We start from the raw sequence: 21,772 nt of genomic DNA, 5'->3' as shown, positions 1-21,772 counted from the left end.
AACTTAGCACTATCCACGCTTAAATACTATAGTACTATCCAAACCTTGTACTATCCAAACCTTGTACTATCTAAACATAGTATTAACTTAGCTTATTATTATCCTAACTAGGTACTATCCAAATCTTAATAATCCAGCCTTAGTATTATCCAAACTTAGTGTTATAATAAATTAGTGCTATCCAAACGTATTACTATCCGAATTTAGTATCACTATAACTTAGCATTATCCAAACTTAGTATTATCTAAACTTAGTACTATCCAAACTTAGAATTATCCGAACTTAGTGCTATTCAATCTTAGTACTATCCAAATTTAATACTAGCCAAAATAAGCATTATCCTAACTTAGTACTGTGCAAATTGAGTATTGTCTAAACTTAGTACTAACCAAACTTAGCAATATCCAAACTTAGTATGGTCTAAACGTAGTATTTAGTATAACCAGAAATAGGAAATTGTATTTACAAAATAATGTTTAAAAATTGGAATTACATATTGATTATCAATCTTCAAAACTTATTAGTGTCTAAGTGTCAAAAGAATACTGCAAGATCTAAGTGATATATATATATATATATATATATATATATATATATATATATATATATATATATATATATATATATATATATATATATATATATATATATTCATAAACAATTTAAAAACTATCGATTCATGTTTTGCAACGTTGCGATGCAAGTCCTGTTTGGAGAAAAATGACATTTTAAACTCACAGTTAATTAAAATTTTAATAAATGGTTCAAGTTGAAAAAGTTTTATACAATGAAGTTAAGTCATGATGAAGATGAAAGCATTAATTTATATAATTTATTTAGTTATTAATTAGTTAATTAATTTATTTACTTATTTTTTTGTTGTTGTAAGTTATATCAAAATCGATCGAATTATATGTTGTAGAATATAAATATAATAACAATAATTAAGAAAAAGAAATTTCTTGCCACAAATTACTGTTCAGATTCAAAATTTTTTAAAAAAAAGTTCAAAAAACTGATGAGATGCAATTACACTGGAAAAGAACAGTTTTATAAGATAAGAACGAAATACAGTTTCCACCAAGCAGCGCACTGAGCCATATAAATACCTCACAGCAAAAGGTCAAGTTATACAAATAAGGCAGTACCCTTTAATACCGTTGCTGGACGGAATTTAGCCAGGTCCACAGTGCTGAAAAGACTATTGTATGTCCTGCAGATATGTCGTCCACAGTGCTGAAAAGACTATTGTATGTCCTGCAGATATGTCAAGCTAAATGTCATTTGCAAAGTTATGTTTGTTAGTATATACCAAACATATAATCATGTAAATATCATAATTTAAGTTTCTTAAATTTACACACAAAAAATAGATGGTTTATGAGTGCAACATTAAAAGTCTAGATCAGACTTTCAAATGGACACATCTCAACTGAAAATGGACACAAATTACTATATCAACTTTCACCAACAAAGCATCAACACCACTAAAAGCAAAATGGAAACAACAACGGCTAGAAAACCGTAATGACAAAAATGAAAAAGGTGTTGTCGGAGCAATAACCTGCGGTTTAGTGTCTTTATTATACACTTACATTTTAAAAAGGGTTAATATTCCTGTTCTTATTAAGTATATTTACCTATTTATTTTACATGTTTCATTCCGTTTCTAACGTTTGTTTTACGTATCGTTAATATGTTTCACTCCGTTTCTAACGTTTGTTTTACTCATCGTTAATATGTTTCATTCCGTTTCTAACGTTTGTCTTACGTATCTGTAATACGTTTCCAGTGTTCCAGCACTGATGCTATTTTGACGTTCTAACTTGCTATCGCAAAGAATAAAGCAAAGTTTCTCAAATACTATAGCAATAATCAACGTCTATGTAGCTGACTTGTATCACAGTGCTTTAAACTCCAGCACTGATTGCAAATCTCTCGCATTGCTACACGTCCTGATTGAGACCAATCCAGTTATTTTTAGTCAACGTCTATTTTCCTCATCGATAATTACATTATACAGCATTATCTAATAAGATGCCAATGTTCCCACGAGTTATTATGCTTTAATTTATGAAAAACATATTAACATATAGTTTCACTTTTTTGTGATCGATGGCAACTCGGTATGTTTGTGGCACCACCAGTGCCGTGCAGCTGGCTCGTCCTTGTATCTGATTGGCCATATACCACCACTGCTATCATATGTTCTTTTCACAGTTAATGAGCATCATTTCTTTTTCAATACATATCAGGTTCACACCGCCCTGCGACATAAAGCCGAAATCTTTCAACAGTGCCGATGTCAGTTGGATGTTTTGCGCTGTAGTCAGTGCAGCAAAATTACACTGATGTTTGGTTTCTATCTTAAAATATTGTTTCAGTGAATGGGAATGTCTTTAACAGGTTCTACATAAACGTCACTACAGGATCTGTTTGTTCAATGTTATGAGATATGCTAAGGCACATACTGTGCTGTGCAAGTATGAAACTTTATGACAATAACCCTGAGTACAGTCAGGAAGAAGAAAAGGAGTTTAAACTTTAATTCACGTGGAATTAAGGTATAGTGTCACATGTCATTCAGTTTGTACTACATCTGCACAATTTTTTATTAATCATTCACTATCACGTTCGTTGCATTGTTGTCAGTTGTCTAAGGGCATTGTTATGATTTATGGTAACGGATGGCTTTGTTTCTTTCAATACTGTAACATGATATTCAAATATATATATTGTGCATAGTAGATTTGAAAGGGAATACTTTAACTCTTATTTAGTGACAATTACGATTTAGCAAAGTTATTAAAACACAATGGTATTGTTGAATGTACTATTCTGCATAAATTAATCGTATGTTCTAAATAGAAAATGATTATAAACATCTTGTAAATACATTAGCTCATAAATGCGTCGTTAAGTCGGCTTAAGATTAAATATTTGTTATGTCAACAACAAAAAATCTTATTCATAATTTTCTTGAGTCTATAAGTCCGGTCGAGATGTTCACAATTTCTACATTCGTCTTTCGATGTAATCTCATTAGTCGAATACAGGATGCCATTGTAAAGTCTATCGCATATTTTTTTCAGTGTTAGTGATGACATTTTCCCCCAATATGTTAATTAAATTGCTGAAGTTGTGGAATTTTGATAGACTTTAATCCCAACTTTCTTGTTATAAAATAAATAATGACGTTTTCCCCTGCGCTTTCGAAATGCGACAAAATAAGAAAAGATGTCATGTTTCTAAGTTCTTATTTATACAGTTTACGTTCTGTATGAATTTATTTCAAGGGAATATGTTTTGTTTTCGAAGATCTAACGCAACATAAAGATACCATGTTCTGACAAAACTTACCATGCTCTGACAATAAAGTTACCGTGTTCTGACAAAATAGGTACCGTGTTCTGACCTAAAGGTACCATATTATGACAAAAAGGTGCAATGTTCTGACCAAAATGTACCATGTTCTGACAAAAGAGTGCCAAGTTCTGATAAAAGGTACCATGTTCTGACAAAATATCATGTTCTAACGAAAAGAGAACCATGTTCTGGCAACAAATGTACCATGTTATATGGTTCCGGGATGGTGGTTTCCAGGCTCAAGCAATCTGTTGAACATAAAAATCGATCCATATTCTTTAGTATGAACAAAGCATATACGATTAAGAGTATTGTTTAGTGTGAACATAAAATTGACGATTACAAGCAATGTTTCGTGTGAACATAGCATGTACAATTAAGGGTAATGTGTAGTGTGAACGTAACATTGACGATATCAAGCAATGTTTAGTGCGAACATAACATTGACGATTACATGCAATGTGTTGTGTGAACATATCATAGAATATTACGCCTGAAGTTTAGTGTGAGCATAGCATAGTCGATTACAAGTATTGTTTTGTGTCAAAAATATCAGTTATGATTAAAAGTATTGTTTTTTTGTGTCGAAAATAGCAGATACGATTACAACTATTGTTTTGTGTCGAAAATAGCAGCTACGATTACAACTATTGTTTTCTGTCGAAAATAGCGGCTACGATTACAGCTATTATTTAATGTGAGCATAACATTGATGATTAAAAATATTTGGGAATTATTTGTCGTGGTAAGTATTGAATCACGTCAATAAAGAAAAAGAAGGACGTTTGAGGATTCATTACTAAAGACTTAATCACATTTACATATGGACATCGTTTCCTATTTATATTAGGGCAGTCAATATAAATTTATATGAGGGCTGTCAAAATAAATATGTATGAGGGCTGTCAATATAAATTTGTATGAGGGCTGTCAATATAAATTTATACTAGGCTATCAATATAAGTTTATATAAGGGCTGTCAATATAAATTTATATGAGGGCTGTCAATATAAATATGTATGAGGGCTGTCAATATAAATTTATACTAGGCTATCAGTATAAGTTTATATAAGGGCTGTCAATATAAATTTAAATGAGGACTGTCAATAGAAATTTATATTAGGGTTGTGAATAGAAATTTATATTAGGGCTGCCAATGAAAATGTAGCATGAATATGATATGTATTCAGCATGGCTTTTTGCTTGTGTCTTTTGACTTTGTAGTCAAATACAAGCTGATTGTTCGATCATTTTATGACTAGACGTCGGTTTGTATTATGACTGTGGCAAGTGTTACTGTTTCTGGATTGGCTGTTTAAAACTTACGGATAGTGATTTTCATTTTATATGTATATTGCACTGTTGGAAAAGAGTTTAGTGACCTACATTTTATATGCTTTAAAAAAAATGTTGTTTTTATTGTCATCATATGATGTAAACTTTCGGAACTGTGATTAACCGTTTACGTGGTTAAGTTCATTCAATTATGAATCGCGCGCGCGCGCACGCGTGTGTGTGTGTGTGTGTGTGTGTGTGTGTGTGTGTGTGTGTGATTTGGACTTTTTAACGTAGCTGTAAAACTTTTGCAGTCATATTGCTATGATGTCTGCAGCGTGGCAGTTTATAGTGATGTTTAGCCCTGGGGAATCATGCTGCAGCAATGTAACATCATGTCCCATACGCTCACATTATCCAGCAGACCGACCAGTCCTAACACTAACTTCCTTATGCTGAGCGCCAAGCGAGATAGCTGCTAGTACTATTTTTATAAGTCTTTGGTTTGACTCGGTCGGGGTACAAACCCACGACTTCCTGTGCCCGAGTTGGACGCTTTAACCACTTAAACCACAGGAACGGTATATAAACTGAATTTAATAAAAGCAAAACAAAACAAAAATGCTGTGCTCACTGTACATTCTGCGACGCATGCATACATTATTAATATCAATTAGTCTCTCAATCTACCAATGACAGTGGAAGAAACGTGTTTAAAATTGCTGTGAAATAGAGATATGATTAAAAGGGTAGTGAAATAAACACATGATAAAAATGGTAGTGAAACAATAATTTAAAAAAATGATTAAAATGGTAGTGAAATAAATATATGATTGAAATTATAGTGAAATAAATATACGACTAAAATGGTAGTGAAATAAACATATGTTTAAAATGCAGCAGCAATTTATTTATGTTTATTTAATTGTGTCTTTCTTTTTCGATGTCGTGATGAGGGAGTGAATCACACGTCTGATGATGAGTGCATAACATTCATTTCTAAAGAAGGGAACTGTTGTTTCTTGCAGTTTTCTAATATATATATATATATATATATATATATATATATATATATATATATATATATATATATATATATATATATATATACATAGTTCGCTAATAATTGGGCGAGAGAGTCGTTGTTGTGTGTATGTATGTGTGTGTGTGTGTGTGATTGAGAGAGAGAGAGAGAGAGAGAGAGAGAGATTTTAGACAGTATATAACAGCTCTGCCTACTGTTTGAAGCATAGCCACATTTTGATTAAACCAGTCTTTGTGTAGATTCTCCATTGTATCGGAGTTGATCGCTATCAACAATACACCCCTAGTAAAAAAAAAAAACCCCAACTTCTTATTGGTTCCATACATTCCAACTCCAGCGTTAACTTAAACTTTGTTGTGTAAAACACATTGGCGACGTCAAATACGACTTCCGTTGCTTCCAAAGTTGAGCCAGCTTATTGCTAGCTAGTTATGGTTAAACTGAATTTTATTTCGTTTTGATTTAATACAAACTTGCAACTGAACGTATATATGCATGGGACTTAATTAAAAAAGTGTGCAATTAGCATTGTTACATATATTTGATTTAATTTACATTTGATTTAATTTGTGATTGACTTGATTGGATTGTTTTGGGGCTTTGGAGTCTTTTTATTTCCTTTACATGTCAATATAATGTAATTTTGTTTACTAGGAATTGACAGTTTCTAGAAAATTCAATTTGACCTGAAATTTAACTTAGATACCTAATAAAAGAAACATTTGTTTCTATTTTTGGCTTAGTTCTTGGCCTTGATTGAGGGTCAAGTAAACAACATTTGTCTAGGAGTAAAATGATTGGTTCTTTTCAAGGACATACAGGAGCTATTTGACTTTTACATGTAAACATAATCACGTCATCCTCTATTTCGCAATATATTTCGCAATTAGGCATTTCCGAAATTGCAAAATACTTAGTATTAAAAGTGATGTTGAGAGAGAGAGAGAGAGAGAGAGAGAGAGAGAGAGAGTCAGTCCAGGGCTTTTAAACACTTGATGTCAAGTTGTTTTCTTCTGTTGTGACCCGAAATGAACTTTTGAGTTTTTGAGTTATTAGTTAATATTTCACCAAATTATTTGGACACTAAAATATTAATTAGTTTCTCTGGAAATATTATTGTATTCATACAGAATTTTTGAACAAGGACATTTATTGAAAATTCTGTTTGGATTTCGAAAACCGGAGAATAAATTATTGTGTTTGTACAAGGAATTGTAGACGTCAACACAATACAGGCTACATCACACGTCATCGCCTTCCATCTTGGATTCTTCATCGGGACTCAAACTTGAAATCATTAGAACATTTCAATATTAGGATTGTAAAACTGTATTCGTGGATTATTCTTGTATTAATTTTGGATTTGATTCTGGAAACCGTACGTTTTTAATTTTATTTATTTTTACAGTAATTTGCCAGGGAAATAAATTATTTATTATATTTTTCAAAGCTTGTTGTTTTCACTCTTTTTTGTGTTACTGTTTATTCGAGACTAAACACGTAATATAAGAGCATGATGTATAATCCAGACACTCTTAGTGTGTTTTCCGACTGATATCATATCAGCCAATACTAAAAATTACGGATTAATTAACTGGAAGACTCTACAGTACATTAATTGTGACGATTTTCTTAAGGTGCATATCGTACTTTGCCTCGTTCTCCAAACAGCCTAATTGAACTCCATGCTATTTTCTGGACTATTTTCTGTTATCACAGATTCGCTAAGGGGCAAATGATTTGAAAGCCGATATGAGGTGGGAAGTGCAAGTTTCTAATATGTGAAGAACATGTCAAAGCAAATGCAAAATGACATTAATAACTGAATCATCCAACTGAAAAAGTGTGTAAAGGTGAACGAGGAGTAGTAGGTATACTTATGTACTGTTCACGGATAAAAATGGAGTACTAGGTACACTGATGTACTGTTCACTGATAACAATGGAGTACTAGGTACACTGATGTACTATAAACTGATAAAATCCGAGTACTAGGTACACTAATGTACTGTTCACTGACAAAAACGTTGCTGTACCTTGCACTACGTTTGAGAACGTTCTAAATACCCCTTGTAAAGGCAACGCATTAGCATTCAGAGGATGGTTGTAACACAGAGTTTAGTTCCTCTACGTGGGTAGAGCACAGTATCTGTTTGCATTTGTAACATCTTCTATATTAGATAGCGGTTAAAGAATACCAACGTTAATGCATTAACTGTCAAATGAATGTGGCATCAATACTGACCACGGTTTTACATAGGAAATGCATTAATAGATTGTCTTTGGTACACAAGTGGTTTGTTCGTGGGCGTTTGTGCCTGTATTGGAAGCGTGGGTGGGGTAGGAGCGATGTTTTATGATAATTAAAAATAAAACGTTTGCTAGACATGCGAACATTGTATGATTTAAAATTGGTGATGCTGATATTTTAAACTTGGGAAGAATCACGCTTACAGGCATTTTATTACTGAGCTGGACTGCATGTTTGAAAATGTGGTTAATGTTCTGTGTCTCTATTTCCTACATTTACTTGTATATATTTGCATGTTGTTCAAATTTGGAATAACCGGATTACATGTTTGAATCCATACACCAGGATACTTTATATCATTTATATTAATACATGTTAATTCGTTTTATTTTATTTCGAGAAGGCGCGTTCAGTCAGGAGCGTGCGTTAGAAAAATCCCGCTTATATTTTATTGTTAATTTATATGATGCAAAGTAGGTCCTCATGATCAAGTTATTTCATATGTTCGATCACGTATCCAAACCAAAACAACACATGATTCGTCTGCAGTTCTTGTTACTGACTTTGTCAGGTTTGTAAATTACTGAAGTAGCGATACAGACTTCACGTAAAAATATATACTATTCATACAACGAAAATAGAATGATGGGAGAGAGAAAAAATAACGATTGCAAACTGATTAAAATCATTAATGAATACAACGTGGCACATAAACTATATCGGTAGAAAAAGCAAAAATAATTAAGTTTAATTTACATCATTCATCAAACAGGGAAAATATGATATACATATATTTTTTCTTCGTAGAAATATAAATCCAACAATAAAAAACCCCACTTATACAATCTGTTGCAATACTTATAACCTTTTAAATAATGTAGCATAAATCAAACGACAATTACAGAAGTAATCACTCGTCTCTTGAAAGGTCATTCGGGATTAGTAAATAATAGGGAATACAAATTAACATATTTTTGTCAAATATCGAAACTTTGTTTTCAGTAATAAAACAATCATTCTAGAATTACATCTTGAAATGGCAAGGAAAGTAAAATAATTAGAAGAAGAGCGGCATCCAAGTGGTATTAACATCTATTGACTAAGATGTCAATTTTGGATATAATATGGTGATTAACTTTTGATTTTTTTCCCTTTCAGTGATGCTTTGAAATCTGGAAAGTTGCTCAACCTTTGCAGCAAAGAAGAAGAAAGATAAAAATACAATCTGCTCCAAGTTTATTAGAATAACATACAAGGATGCTTATGAAATATCTCATGAAAAAGACTTTGAAGATCTAGACTGTGAGACTGATTACAAACCAGTCTAAAGATCTATATTGTGAAAACTGATTACAAACCAGTCTAGATTACAAATCTAGACTATGTGATTGATTACAAAACTTTCTTTATGTTACACTGGATTTTAATCTAAATATTTTTCTTTTTGTGTTTGGGAGTTTTGGTAAATTGGAGCATGAACTATCGAAAATCTGATTAATTGTCAACGATGTCAAAGAATTCATTAAATTTCAACTCGATATTTCAATTATTCACCCAACAAACGTCAGCTGCATCACTAGTTGTTTGATGGATTTATTTTTATGAGTGGAGTATACGAAAGAAGAAAATAAAGTTATCAATTATGATAATGATTGAGATCAATAGAATGGTCAGCTATTCTAGACATAGGGATATTTATATAATCAGCAATGTGTGGTTCGGCTAATTATTCAGGTTAATATTAATTTAGATTCTCTGATATATGAATATTCAGGAGGCCTATGTTGAACGATATAATGTGACACACAGTCAATAATACTGATATATAAACATCCAGGCGGCCTATTTGGAAAGATACACTGTGACACAGAGCCACTTATACTGGCCATGTATCATTTGTAAAAGGATTTCTTCGCAACAAGAACACATTGATGTATAAGGTAACATTCAAAACGCAAACACGGATTAGATTATTAATTTAGTTTTATTAAACTTTGTTGAGATCTTTCGACGTACAATAAAACTGAGTTTATATTTTGGAAGATCTGCATTTGGTTATCCTACAGCACCGCGATAGTGTTGAAAATACTTCGACGGTAATGTTGCAGGCATAGAAGTTGATAATTTCAACGAAACTTTAGTTTTGCTTCATTATCAGCAGTGAACTGCACGAAAGATGTGATCTCGAATAGACAAAAACAATGGGAAGTCTGAATTTCACGTCAGAAAGCAATTGGACTGGATCAGTTCAGTACACTCAACCTTCAGAGCTTCATTGGAGAATCAAACTGATTATTGATGGCCTAAGTGCAGAGTGCCGTCAACGACACCAACATCTGCCATTTCCAGCAGGGGGTGAGTACTGTGCTAACATTTTTTCTCAGGTAGAATTAACACCTTGTTTATTTTATTTTAATTTAGTCAAAAAAGGGAAGAGAACAAAAACACCCCAACCAACCAACCAAACAAACAACAACAAAACAATGTATTATTATTATTATTATTATTATTATTATTATTATTATTATTTATCGTGTGCAGTGCATGCGTAGCCATTTGGCAGCGTCATCATCAGTAACCTGCGGGGCCCGCAGTTCACCTGGGAACTTCGTCAGAACAATAACAAGCATGTAGACCGAGAACATCAAGCAAAAAATAGTCGCACTGGACAATCATTTAAACACAACTAGTCACTGGTCATTCATATGAATACAAACAATAATCCTAGACATTCATTTAACTACAGGCAGTCATCCTGGACGTTCATTTGAATACAAATAGCAATCATAGACATTCAGTTGAATACAGGTGGTCATCCTGGATGTTCATTTGAATGCAAATAGTAATACCCGACATTCATTTGAATCCAGATAGTCATCCTAGACATTCATTTGAGCACAAGTAGTCATCCTGGACGTTAATTTGAATGCAAATAGTATTCCTAGACATTAATTTACATACAGTTAATCATACTGGACATTCTTTTGAATACAAATATTAATCCTAGACATTCATTTGAGTGCAGTTAGTCAACCTAGACATTTATTTGAATACATAATGTCATCATGGACATTCATCTGAAGAGAGGTTGTCATCCTGGACATTCATTTGAATACAAATAGCAATCCTACAATTTTTTGAAGACAGGTAGTCATCCTAGACAGTCATTTGAAGACTAATATTCATCCTAGACATTTATCTGAATACATGTAGTCATTCTGGACAGTCATTTGAATACATGAAGTCATCCTGGACATTCTTTTGAATACTGATAGTGATCCTAGACATTATTTTGAAAACAGGTAGTCAGCATAGACATTCATTTGAATACAGGCAGTCATCCTTGACATTCATTTGAATACATGCAATCATCCTAGAAATTCATTTGAATACATTTAATCACCCTATATATTCATTTGAATACAAGTAGTGATCCATGAAATTCATCTGAATACAGGTAGTCATCATATACATTCATTTGACTACATCTAGTCATCCTTGACATTCATTTGAATGCAAATCGTAATCCTAGACATTCGTTTAAATACAGGTAGTTATCCTGGAAATTCATTTGAATCAAATAGTATTCCTAGACATTCATTTGAACACATGTAGTCATCTTGGACATTCATTTAAATACAAATAGTAATCCTAGACATTCATTTGAATACAGATAGTCATCCTGAACATTTTTTGAATACAGAAAGTCATTCTAGACATTGATTGAATACAGGTATTCATCAGTGGTTAGAGCGTCCGTCTCGGATGTGGGAAATCGTGGGTTCGATCCCCGGTTGAGTCATACCAAAAACTTACATAAATTGCACCAACAGCTGTCTCGCATTGCGCTCAGTTAGTTTTAGGACTGGTCGGCCTGGTGTCAGGATAATGTGAGTGGGTGGGACATCATGCTACATGCCTGCTCGACATCACTGTAAACTGCCACACTGCAGTCTTCGTTGCGACATGATTGAAAAATTGTTAAACATACCTTAAAAGTCCAAATAACATACAGACACTCATAAAGTCAATGATACAAAGCTGCAATAGCCTGTCGACACTATACAGGTAAATTTCTTGGTTAATAGGAATACTTACTATTTAATGTTGGTGTTGTTATTGTTTCGTAAACATTTAATAAGATTCTAAACAAAATCAATTATTATTTGTTAAAAATGACATTTTCAGAAGGGTGATGCCCCAGTGCTAGATATCACTGTAAACTGCCACACTGCAGACATCATATCGATATGACTGAATTTGTTTTAAAGCTACATTGAAAATCCAAATCACACACACACACACACACACACACACACACACACACACACAGAGGTATTCATCCCAGACATTCATGTGAATACAAAAGTTTTAAACTAGTTTTGGAAACTTGGGTGGTGTTGGTATATGATTAAATTCGTCATAGCAGGCGGAAAAGCAAATAATTTAGTAATATCCACGTTATGAATAAAAACATAAAATTTGTATCATCCAAGTGGAATTGATTAGCATTGTAGTACGACAAATATACCATTAAGAAAAAGTCATGATTAATAAAGATAAATATATTTGCTGCTTGAAAATATTTATACTATATTAGATGCAGTGTATCCGTGCTCATGCAAATACTTGAACTGATTATGCCCAAGTGCTACCTTCATGGAATAACTTGTTCCAGTATACCGGAAATTACATTTGTAATTATTTGATATTTCTATATTTCATTCACTTTTATCTTTTAAGATATCAAATTAATGCCCGGATGTAACGTCTCTGATGACGTAATGGTCTTCCTTCCTTGTAAATTTGCTCTGTATCTTTTAAGTTATAAAACTATTTCTTTCGAATCACACGGTACTATATATATATATATATATATATATATATATATATATATATATATATATATATATATATATATATATATATATATATATATATATATATATATATATATATTTATATTTATATTTATAAACACATGTCCTTAGGATGTATGAAAGGGAAAGCCACAATTGTTCCCTTTACGAACAAAAAACAGACAAATATTGCATACCATGGTCTTCACCAGGTAATTTTAATAACGTAATAATAAGCATTATTTTAGTCTACTGAACTCATACCACCAATGAAAGCTAACTAAAGCACTAAAATGGGTTTTTGATGCAAATTGTATTCGTTCTTCTAATGCCCCATTATGTACTACATTATGGTAAAAGTGGCGGGCAATTGAAAGAGGTTTGTTGGAGCTTTTGAAGGTAGTGCAAATCAAGCAGGCCTCCCATGAAGTTATTTTGACAAATATTGCAATTATATTTATTCACATCCCCATATGCTGACATAAATTTCATTTTTGTTTTCTTGTTTTTTTACGTACGCCCACATACAAATGTAGAAATAAACCTCCAAAACTCAAAACAAAACAATGTCTTTTTGTTTATCAGTTCTGATTTGGATTGAGAAAACTATTTTGCGGTAAGTTGTAGTGTACACTATTATATTATCAGCTGATTTTATTTTGAAATATTTAATGAGAATTAGATTGATCAAAACGTACAGAAAAATGTATTGTCTGAATACAAAATATTTGTGAAAGCCAAACAAAGTCGCTTCACTCAGCTGGTGGACGACAAATGAAAACATATGAAACATGTGGAAATCATCGGTGAGGATTTGATGCTAGTGAATTTCTAAAAGTAACAGAGTTCGCAATCACACCCTTCCCAAGCAATAACGAATCTGGAAATATTATGATTGCAGCATGCGTGGCAGGCCAATGCCTGTTTTCAATTGTATGATGCCTTGTAATTTATAGGAAGTCCAGTCCTCTACATTGGCAAACTTACCATATCGCTAATATGTGTAGCCATCGACTAAGTATAAATAACGAAGTCAACGAAGGGGATCGTTTATGTGTTTGTACTAACGAACACCCAAAAGACATTATCGTATCTTTCGCTAGCGGTACGGCAAAAAATATGAATAACATTATACAGACCAAAAATCCAAGTGCATGCCAAATTAAAAGTATGCGGACTAGAACTGAGCTACTGATCAACTTTGACATGTCAAAATAAGTTTTACGGTCCAGACAAGAATAAATTTGGCGTGAAAAGATTTCATCCACACAAAATTGCACGTTCTCAGAATCATTAAATTTTCAGTCGACGTATAGGTTTCAAATTGTGTTTCAAAAACTAGTGCGATTTCCAGACAAAGACACTTTACTGTACGGTCACGCTGTGGTACATGATAAAAGTGTGAAACTTCCAAGACAAGCACTTCACTGCGAATACGAATGCCGACATCAAAAGATTAAACAATTCAACACAACAACCGATTAAGGGCCCACTGCTGACTCCAAGTTCATCGATCTCGAGTGCTATGCCTTGCTTTGCAACCATGATAATGACATACTCTGCAACATCATCCATGCAGCACGACCTAGCCTATCCTCTACGTTTTAAAGCGATGATTCTCGTATGTCTTACCTAGTGTATGCGTTACAGAAAGACCTTTCTGCTTTACTGGCAAATGTGACTTTAAACCTGTGTTGGTCCGTAGAAACCACCTGATCGTTTAGTTTGCTCATAGTGAAGTTGATACGACGTATGAACAGAAAAGGAGTATAAAATTCACTTGACTGTTGCTGCTTCGTAACAAAGATACCAAACTACTTTAACCAACCGAAGATTTGACCAACCGAAGAAACAGCCTCGTCTCAAATCTATACCAGCAATTGAACAATATAAGGTGGTCATACAAGTAAAAGGACCACCTCCTCATATAGCTAAGCATTCGGATTTTTTGTCACTACTGACCAAATTGAATCGACTGATGCCATATAACATTATTCATACAGCTCCCAGTAATCGTCAATATCGTGTGGTAACTATTGCAGCATATATAAACAACGATTAGAAAAATATCTCCAAAAGAGAAAGAAATAAGCATCAACCAAAAGAAAGAAAATGTCTTTTAAACGTGAATGATTTATACCTATACTGACAGGACTCTTGTTAAAGTTGTTGTTCCTTTGTTATGTTCGAATGATGGACCTCTTTTAGAAAGAGTGCTGAGAAGGATGAACTTCAAGGTAAAAATAACACCGTTAACTGGAAAGACATCACATTTGTACCCGTAGCTCTTATGGAAGGACAAAAATTTACTTTAATTCCATAAAAACGATTTGTGAAACTCCATCGTTGGTACGAAAAGAGGATACATAATTTACCTCTTAATCCTAATCTCATATATGTGTCACAGTTACAACAACAATTACAAACGTAGCTGGATGCAACGTCGTCCTCTTAGTAAGATAGGTGGTAAAATTGGGTTTGGCTGCGTTATACACAGCATGACCTCCTTCGATATTATAGTCCGGCGGGAGTGAAAGAAGAATGGAATTTCAGTAGAAACTGAGCGAGAATACTGGAAAGAAATAAACAATACAAGCCCCCTTTTGACAAGGAAATAACAAATTTAATCTGCACAAAAATAATATCGACAATTCAAATTCAAGTTAGATTATATAAGTAGAATTTAACAGGTGTGCCCAATTTGGATGTATTACATCATCATAATGAGAGGTGAAAAGAGCGCAATGTCCACGATTGATTGCATCACTTTCATTCACTTCGACCGTATATCAACGTCTCCTAGTTCATCCTTCCAAAACTCTAGGTTCTGCCCCTCCTTGTACTTCCTGGTCCCTTTATTCTGACCTCGTCCTTCTTTCTTTCCTTTCCCCGTACTCCTGTCTTCGGACTGTCTCGTCTTCCTCTCCGAATGCTGTTCCTTAAAGGACAAATTTACCCCATAATACTGTATACCTATTATTTAAATGCACATATACTTTCCTTAAAGTTATTCAGAGCCTGTGGCTATCCACATACCGCGTAAATTCCGACATAGTACGGTAGGACATTGACCTCGCTTTCCAGCGGCAATTCTTAAATTACCACGTGAACGATTACTAAGTATTACCGTATTAATTTACATATGCTACTACATGTTCGATTACTATTGCATGAAATTAAAAAGAAATGTAACTATGTTCAATTACTATTGTATGAAATTCAAAAGAAATGTAACTATGTTCGATTACTATTGCATGAAATTCAAAAGAAATGTAACTATGTTCGATTACTATTGCATGAAATTCAAAAGAAATGTAACTCACGGCATTCCTTAACTGCAAGATTATCCAAGCATTACAAAATCAGATATAATTATGTAATTATCGTTAACTCACGATGATCTGTATCGTCCTAAAGTTATTTCATATAACCATATGAAATCTTACACATATGAACATTTGGATCGCATGCAATTAATTCTTCCAATGAACTAATACTGTAAAATTAAAAAGGTAAATTGTATAACAATTCTAGCAACACTTTCCATGAAATTGAAAAAATTAAATCGCATAATAACTCTAGAATCAACATATTCCATGAAATTGAATCAACGATACATAATTTGGAAATCTATTCATAGCGAACCCATTTGCATAAAGCAAGCAATCAAATAATCGAATATTTCGTGAAACTAAAATTGCGTACCTCGTCTCTGTTTCATCAGGACTTGTGCGTCCTAGCACTAAACATGCTTTTCTTATTACACGACGACCAACTGGTCCCCTTTCTTGTTTCACGAAGAAAGCACTAACAACTTTTATGCTTCCACGGAGTCGAGACAAAGTTTTCTCTTCTATGCAATTGCCAGACTAAAGAATTTACACTAGGGTCGTGACTTTAAAGTCAGATTGCTCTAAAGTGTACGCCCTAATTTATTCTACCCAATCGTAGGAGATGTCCCTAATCTTTTCCAAAGAAATAATTTCTTTCATCAGATTTAGACAGCTCATAATATGTGTACGACAGTGCATGACAATTTTCCCCTTTGAAAATATGATAAGTGTACATAGGTTCCTACCAAGCGGTTTGGGTTGGTAGCTCAAATGTTAACTTTCTATGGACCGTGTTAAGATATCCCGTCAATTTCACTTGGTCGTAAATATTGTTCCTTTGAAGTTTACACTGACATGGGGGGGGGGGAGATGAACGACGAAAGTTCAAAATGACCTTACAAAGACTTTTCTGGCTTAACTGCGATAACTTTAATTGCTCAATGCATTCCACTTTAAAATATTCTGTAATTCAAAAGTAGACACTTCACACTGGATATAATCGATTTGTCAGAAACAAAACAATCGCGGTACATAATATTATTGTAATGAACTAAATTGATTCATTTGATAGCTATAGATGAAACAAATTAACACATTTTAAGAAATGTCAAAGCTGCCACGAAAAGCGAACAAAAAGAAAAAGCCACAAGCACAGACACCACCAAAGGGATGGAAGAAGAAGACACATGATGTGTGTTTTAAACTGTTTAGTCAGGTGTCTGGTAAGATGACATCTTCCTTGATGTTACCTTCCCCATCTGCCACACATGGAAAATAAAAGGTTGGTCAAAGAGATGATGTCAACACCTTCTTCGACAAAGGATAAAAGAAGAAAGAATTGAAGACTGAAGTGAAAAACATGCCACGAAAAAAGTCAGTACACAACAACAGTTGATTAATTATATTTATACGTATGGTGCGACACGTCAAGGCTCGCCGCAATCCAAACCAATACCACGCAAATGACAACCTATAAGCAATTTACAGTCCGAAAAAAAGCAAAACGCACCAATCCACAGTTGAATTCATATGCTATATGATATCATGTGGTTTAATATTTTAGCAAACACTAAGTCATTGAAACGATTGGAGTTATTTTCAGCGATCAGTTGACAAAACTGTAGAAAGCTTGCAAACGTGTATTGATCGAAAACCTGAAAAATGTTCATCGCCTAAAAAGTCTTTCTTCTGAAAGCCGATTAATGTCTGCTACTTTCTGCCCCTGTTTCATGTTTATCTTGGTTGGATGCATTACTAGAACTATGAAGAAAGAGTCTACAAATATTTCTCTACCTTGGCAAATTGAAAGAAGGACAATATTTAATGTTTATGTACACAGATGGAGTCGAGTGCAATGTCACAGGATGCACAATCGCTCCGATTACTAAGTGTCATTCGTTGTTGCAGTGGAAGTTAAAAACACATATCAATGTCAAGCTACTATTTAACTAGAGGAATTTAACACTGGAATATAGCCAGTGGCGTCGCTAGGGGGGTGCTGGGGGTGCGGACCTAGCCGGGTGACATCATCTCAGAGGGGTGACACCAAAATGAAAAATTGCAAATTTTACAGAGCACACACTGCTCGGTCTAGTCGGATTTCATAAGCGGATAACCGATCATAGTTAAATATATGACTAACAGGCACAGGGTGCCACCATGCAGTCTGCAGAGCGTCTGGTGCTTATTTTTGTCATTTTTATACTGTGGACTTATTTTATGAAGAAGAAATCCATGGTGGAAGTCTGGAGGGGTGACACCATGAGTTTACCGCACTGGGTGACACCAACCCTAGCGACGCCGCTGAATATAGCTGCAGTTGTTTTGCGACAAGGGGAATTTTACATGGTGAATATTGGAATTGCTTAGCGACAAGGGGAATTTAACATAGGTTGGGTTTGTATTGAGACAATATGAATGATGACCTCACGGTGCTGGACATTTGCAACAATATCCGCCAGACGTTATATAAAGTTATATGTCCCGCTCCGCCAGGCGTTATATAACGTTATACGTCCCGCTCCGCCAGGCGTTATATAAAGTTATGTCATGCTCCGCCAGGTGTTATACGAAGTTATATGTCCCTCCCAGCCAGGCGTTATAGATTTTCACGGCGATTCACGGACAGTGGAAATCTTAGTCAAGAAGGGCATGCGGCTGTTTAGGGACAATGGGAATTTAACAAGGGGAAATTTAACATGGAGTGAATGGGAAATTGAACATAGCGACAAGGTATTGGGCCACTTTAGCCTCAATGGAAATCTCAGTCAAAAAGGTCTTGGGCAACTTTGACGTCAATGGGAATTTAACATGGGAAATTTAACATGGATTGAATGGGGAAGTGAACATAGCGACAAGGGATCGGGCCACTATGCAGACAATGGGACTTCTGTATTCAAAAACGGGTACGGTAACATTGGCGTCAAAGGGAATTTAACATGGGGAATTTTAACATTGGTGGGCCTGTTTAGCGTCAAGGGATTGGGACTGTATAGCAAGAAGGGAAAATGGAACATAGAGACAAGGGATTGGGACTATATACCGGCAAGGGGAAATGAACATAACGACAAGGGATTGGGTCACCCTAACCTCAATGGGACCTTAATGTTTAAAAGGAGTATATACACTCTGGACTTAAAGGGAATTTAACATGGGAAATTTTATATCCACTCTGGGGACAATGGTAATTTAACATGGGGAATTTTATATCCACTCTAGGTAGAATGGAAATTTAACATTGGTTGGGTTTGTATAGGGACAATGGGAATGATGATGTCACGGTAATAGACATTGGAAGTAATATTCGCCAGATGTTATATAAAGTTATATGTCCCGCTCCGCCAGGCGTTATATAACGTTATATGTCCCTCTCGGCCAGGCATTTTATATAGTTATATGACCCGACCCGCCAATCGTTATAGCTTTTCACGGTGATTCACGGACAATGGAAATCCCAGTCAAAAAGGTTGTGGGCAACTTTGGGGACAATGGAACTTTAACATGGAATATTGGGCCTGTATAAGCCGCACAAAATATTTGGTCTGTATTGGGACAATAGAAATGTAACAGGTGGGGTGACGTCACGGTACTGGACATTGGCAACAATGTGGCAAGTGGCTGACCTCAATCGGCAAAACAGTGACAGCGGGAGAAAAAAAAAACTCTATAACGCCTGGCGGGGCGGGAAATAAAACGTTATAGACGTAGCATCATCTACCAAACAATCCATTGTGATGAGAGTGTTAATCTAAAAAAAAACTTTTATACAAAACAACACACTCATACTAACATTATCCACGTTAGTTACTATCAATACATTGTGGAGAATGAAATTTTTTATCTACAAAGAACTCCAGTATCTAAAATCACCTCAGCAAAGGAGTTAGTGGTTAAAGTCACCCTACTCCACATTCACACCAAACAAACATATTGAGGTGGGACAAGTGTTTATCTGCTAAGGGAAAAAACAAACACAAATACATACTTTAACGTACACATACACACTTTTTTGTTAAAGGTCACTGGCCATACTCCAATATTTTCCTTTTTACATCAGATTTGCATTACATGATTAAAAGTAGTTATACTCGCACAAAAAGAACAACAATTTTTTTTTAATTAAGGGTAAAGAAGAAGTAATAATTTAATTACTCGAAATAGAAGTATGCAACGCTGTTGCTTCCCCTTAGTCCCGGTTTCCTGCCTATAGTGGACGCCAACCGGAAATGACGTACATTTATCCCTACAAGACGAAGTGCACGCTTCTTGTTGTCGACAAATAAAACAGTATAAACTATTGATAGGGAATATTTAGGTGAAACTAATGTAAATTAATTTACTGTTCAGCCTTATATCGGTATGCGTGCACGACGCACTAGATTGTGTCGCTTTCAAAACTGTTCCATTGTTTCAATTTATTTTGAAAATTCCCGTTAATACAGGTAAAAAGAATCAATGCTGGATTCCCTGTGTTGGCAGATTTTATATACAAAAAGAAAGAAATCAGCACACTTAAAGAATCCAAAGGAACCAAACTTGACTTCCTTTTGTCGGCCGACGTCACAAGAATTGTCTTTCGTTTTGGGCCGAATGGTCTTTGGGCCAATATCACTATAATCCGGCATATATGATATAACTTTCCCGTCCCTTCCCTATTCTATCCCACAGATTAAATCCACTTTTTTCTGTTAAGCATGGTCTTTCGGAAAAAGAAAGAACCCTTTTTCTCATCATCACTCTTTTGGTTACATTCGTATGCAACACAGTGCACCTTATTTTCTGTACAATGGCATGACCCGATATATCACATAGCTATTTACATGGGGAAATTAAACACTTGAATGGCTAGGTTGAATAGAAGGGATAAATCTACGTCATATCCAGTTTTGACACGCGGAAACTGCCGATTGTATACGGAGATTGCAGAATACTTTTTTCATTACAAAAGTGGAGTTTTAAGTCTAATTAAACATACATAACCAATGCGTATTGTTTATAACGATAATAATATCACACGTTTGTACAATATAGGTGGCCAGTGACCTTTAAGGGATAAGGGTTTTGTTAAGGAAAAAAACACATTCAGCTGGAACAAGTTTTTTTCTTTTGTTTGTTAAGAGAAACAACACAAAAAAAACATCAATCGTACGCGCGCACACATACACACGCACACATGTTTTGCTAAGGGATAAACGTAAGATGAAATTTCACAAAATAGACTTTCCCTTACAAAACAAATATACTATCCATTACATTCACTATACCATCCATTATATCATACTACTATCCAAACGCCCTCTTTTAGCTTAAAATGTAATAGAAGGAAATAAAATCTCACAAGTTATAATATCCCTTACATTACGAAAATAATATTCATCGCACCATCTGTATCATCCATCACCCACACGCGAGTGGAACTGTTAGCTCAAATCTGTCAGTGATTCCGACCGAAGACGACATGAGTGAGCCTTCACTGATGTCCTCCACTTCTGTAACAAAACAATGAGACTTCTGATTCAGTCCCAAATAAATTTGTTCGTCTCCCTAAAATTATTGTCCTATTTGAGAGAATCAAGGCCAGTAAGCGATTCAGGGATTATGGATTTCAGTTAACACCACCTAAAAAATCGATGAAACTTCATAT

At 34.5% G+C, this 21,772-nt stretch overlaps 1 protein-coding gene across 1 annotated transcript in view; it reads left to right on the top strand.

The window, feature by feature from the left end:
• The first annotated feature begins 2,289 nt into the window (after positions 1-2,289).
• LOC149776684 (calcitonin receptor-like) overlaps positions 2,290-21,772 on the top strand; it is an 81,354-nt gene continuing 61,871 nt past the window's right edge. Inside the window, exons 1-2 of the mRNA XM_089941218.1 lie at positions 2,290-2,565; positions 9,096-10,292. Coding sequence (XP_089797344.1) covers positions 10,139-10,292 — 154 coding nt within the window. The 5' untranslated portion in view covers positions 2,290-2,565; positions 9,096-10,138. The remainder of the gene's footprint in view (positions 2,566-9,095; positions 10,293-21,772) is intronic.

The sequence above is a fragment of the Sinohyriopsis cumingii genome, chromosome 18 (assembly GCF_028554795.1).
Source record: "Sinohyriopsis cumingii isolate HCF-2022 chromosome 18, ASM2855479v2, whole genome shotgun sequence".
Classification (NCBI taxonomy): Eukaryota; Metazoa; Mollusca; class Bivalvia; order Unionida; family Unionidae; genus Sinohyriopsis; species Sinohyriopsis cumingii.
This window is presented reverse-complemented; position numbering and strand designations above follow the sequence as displayed.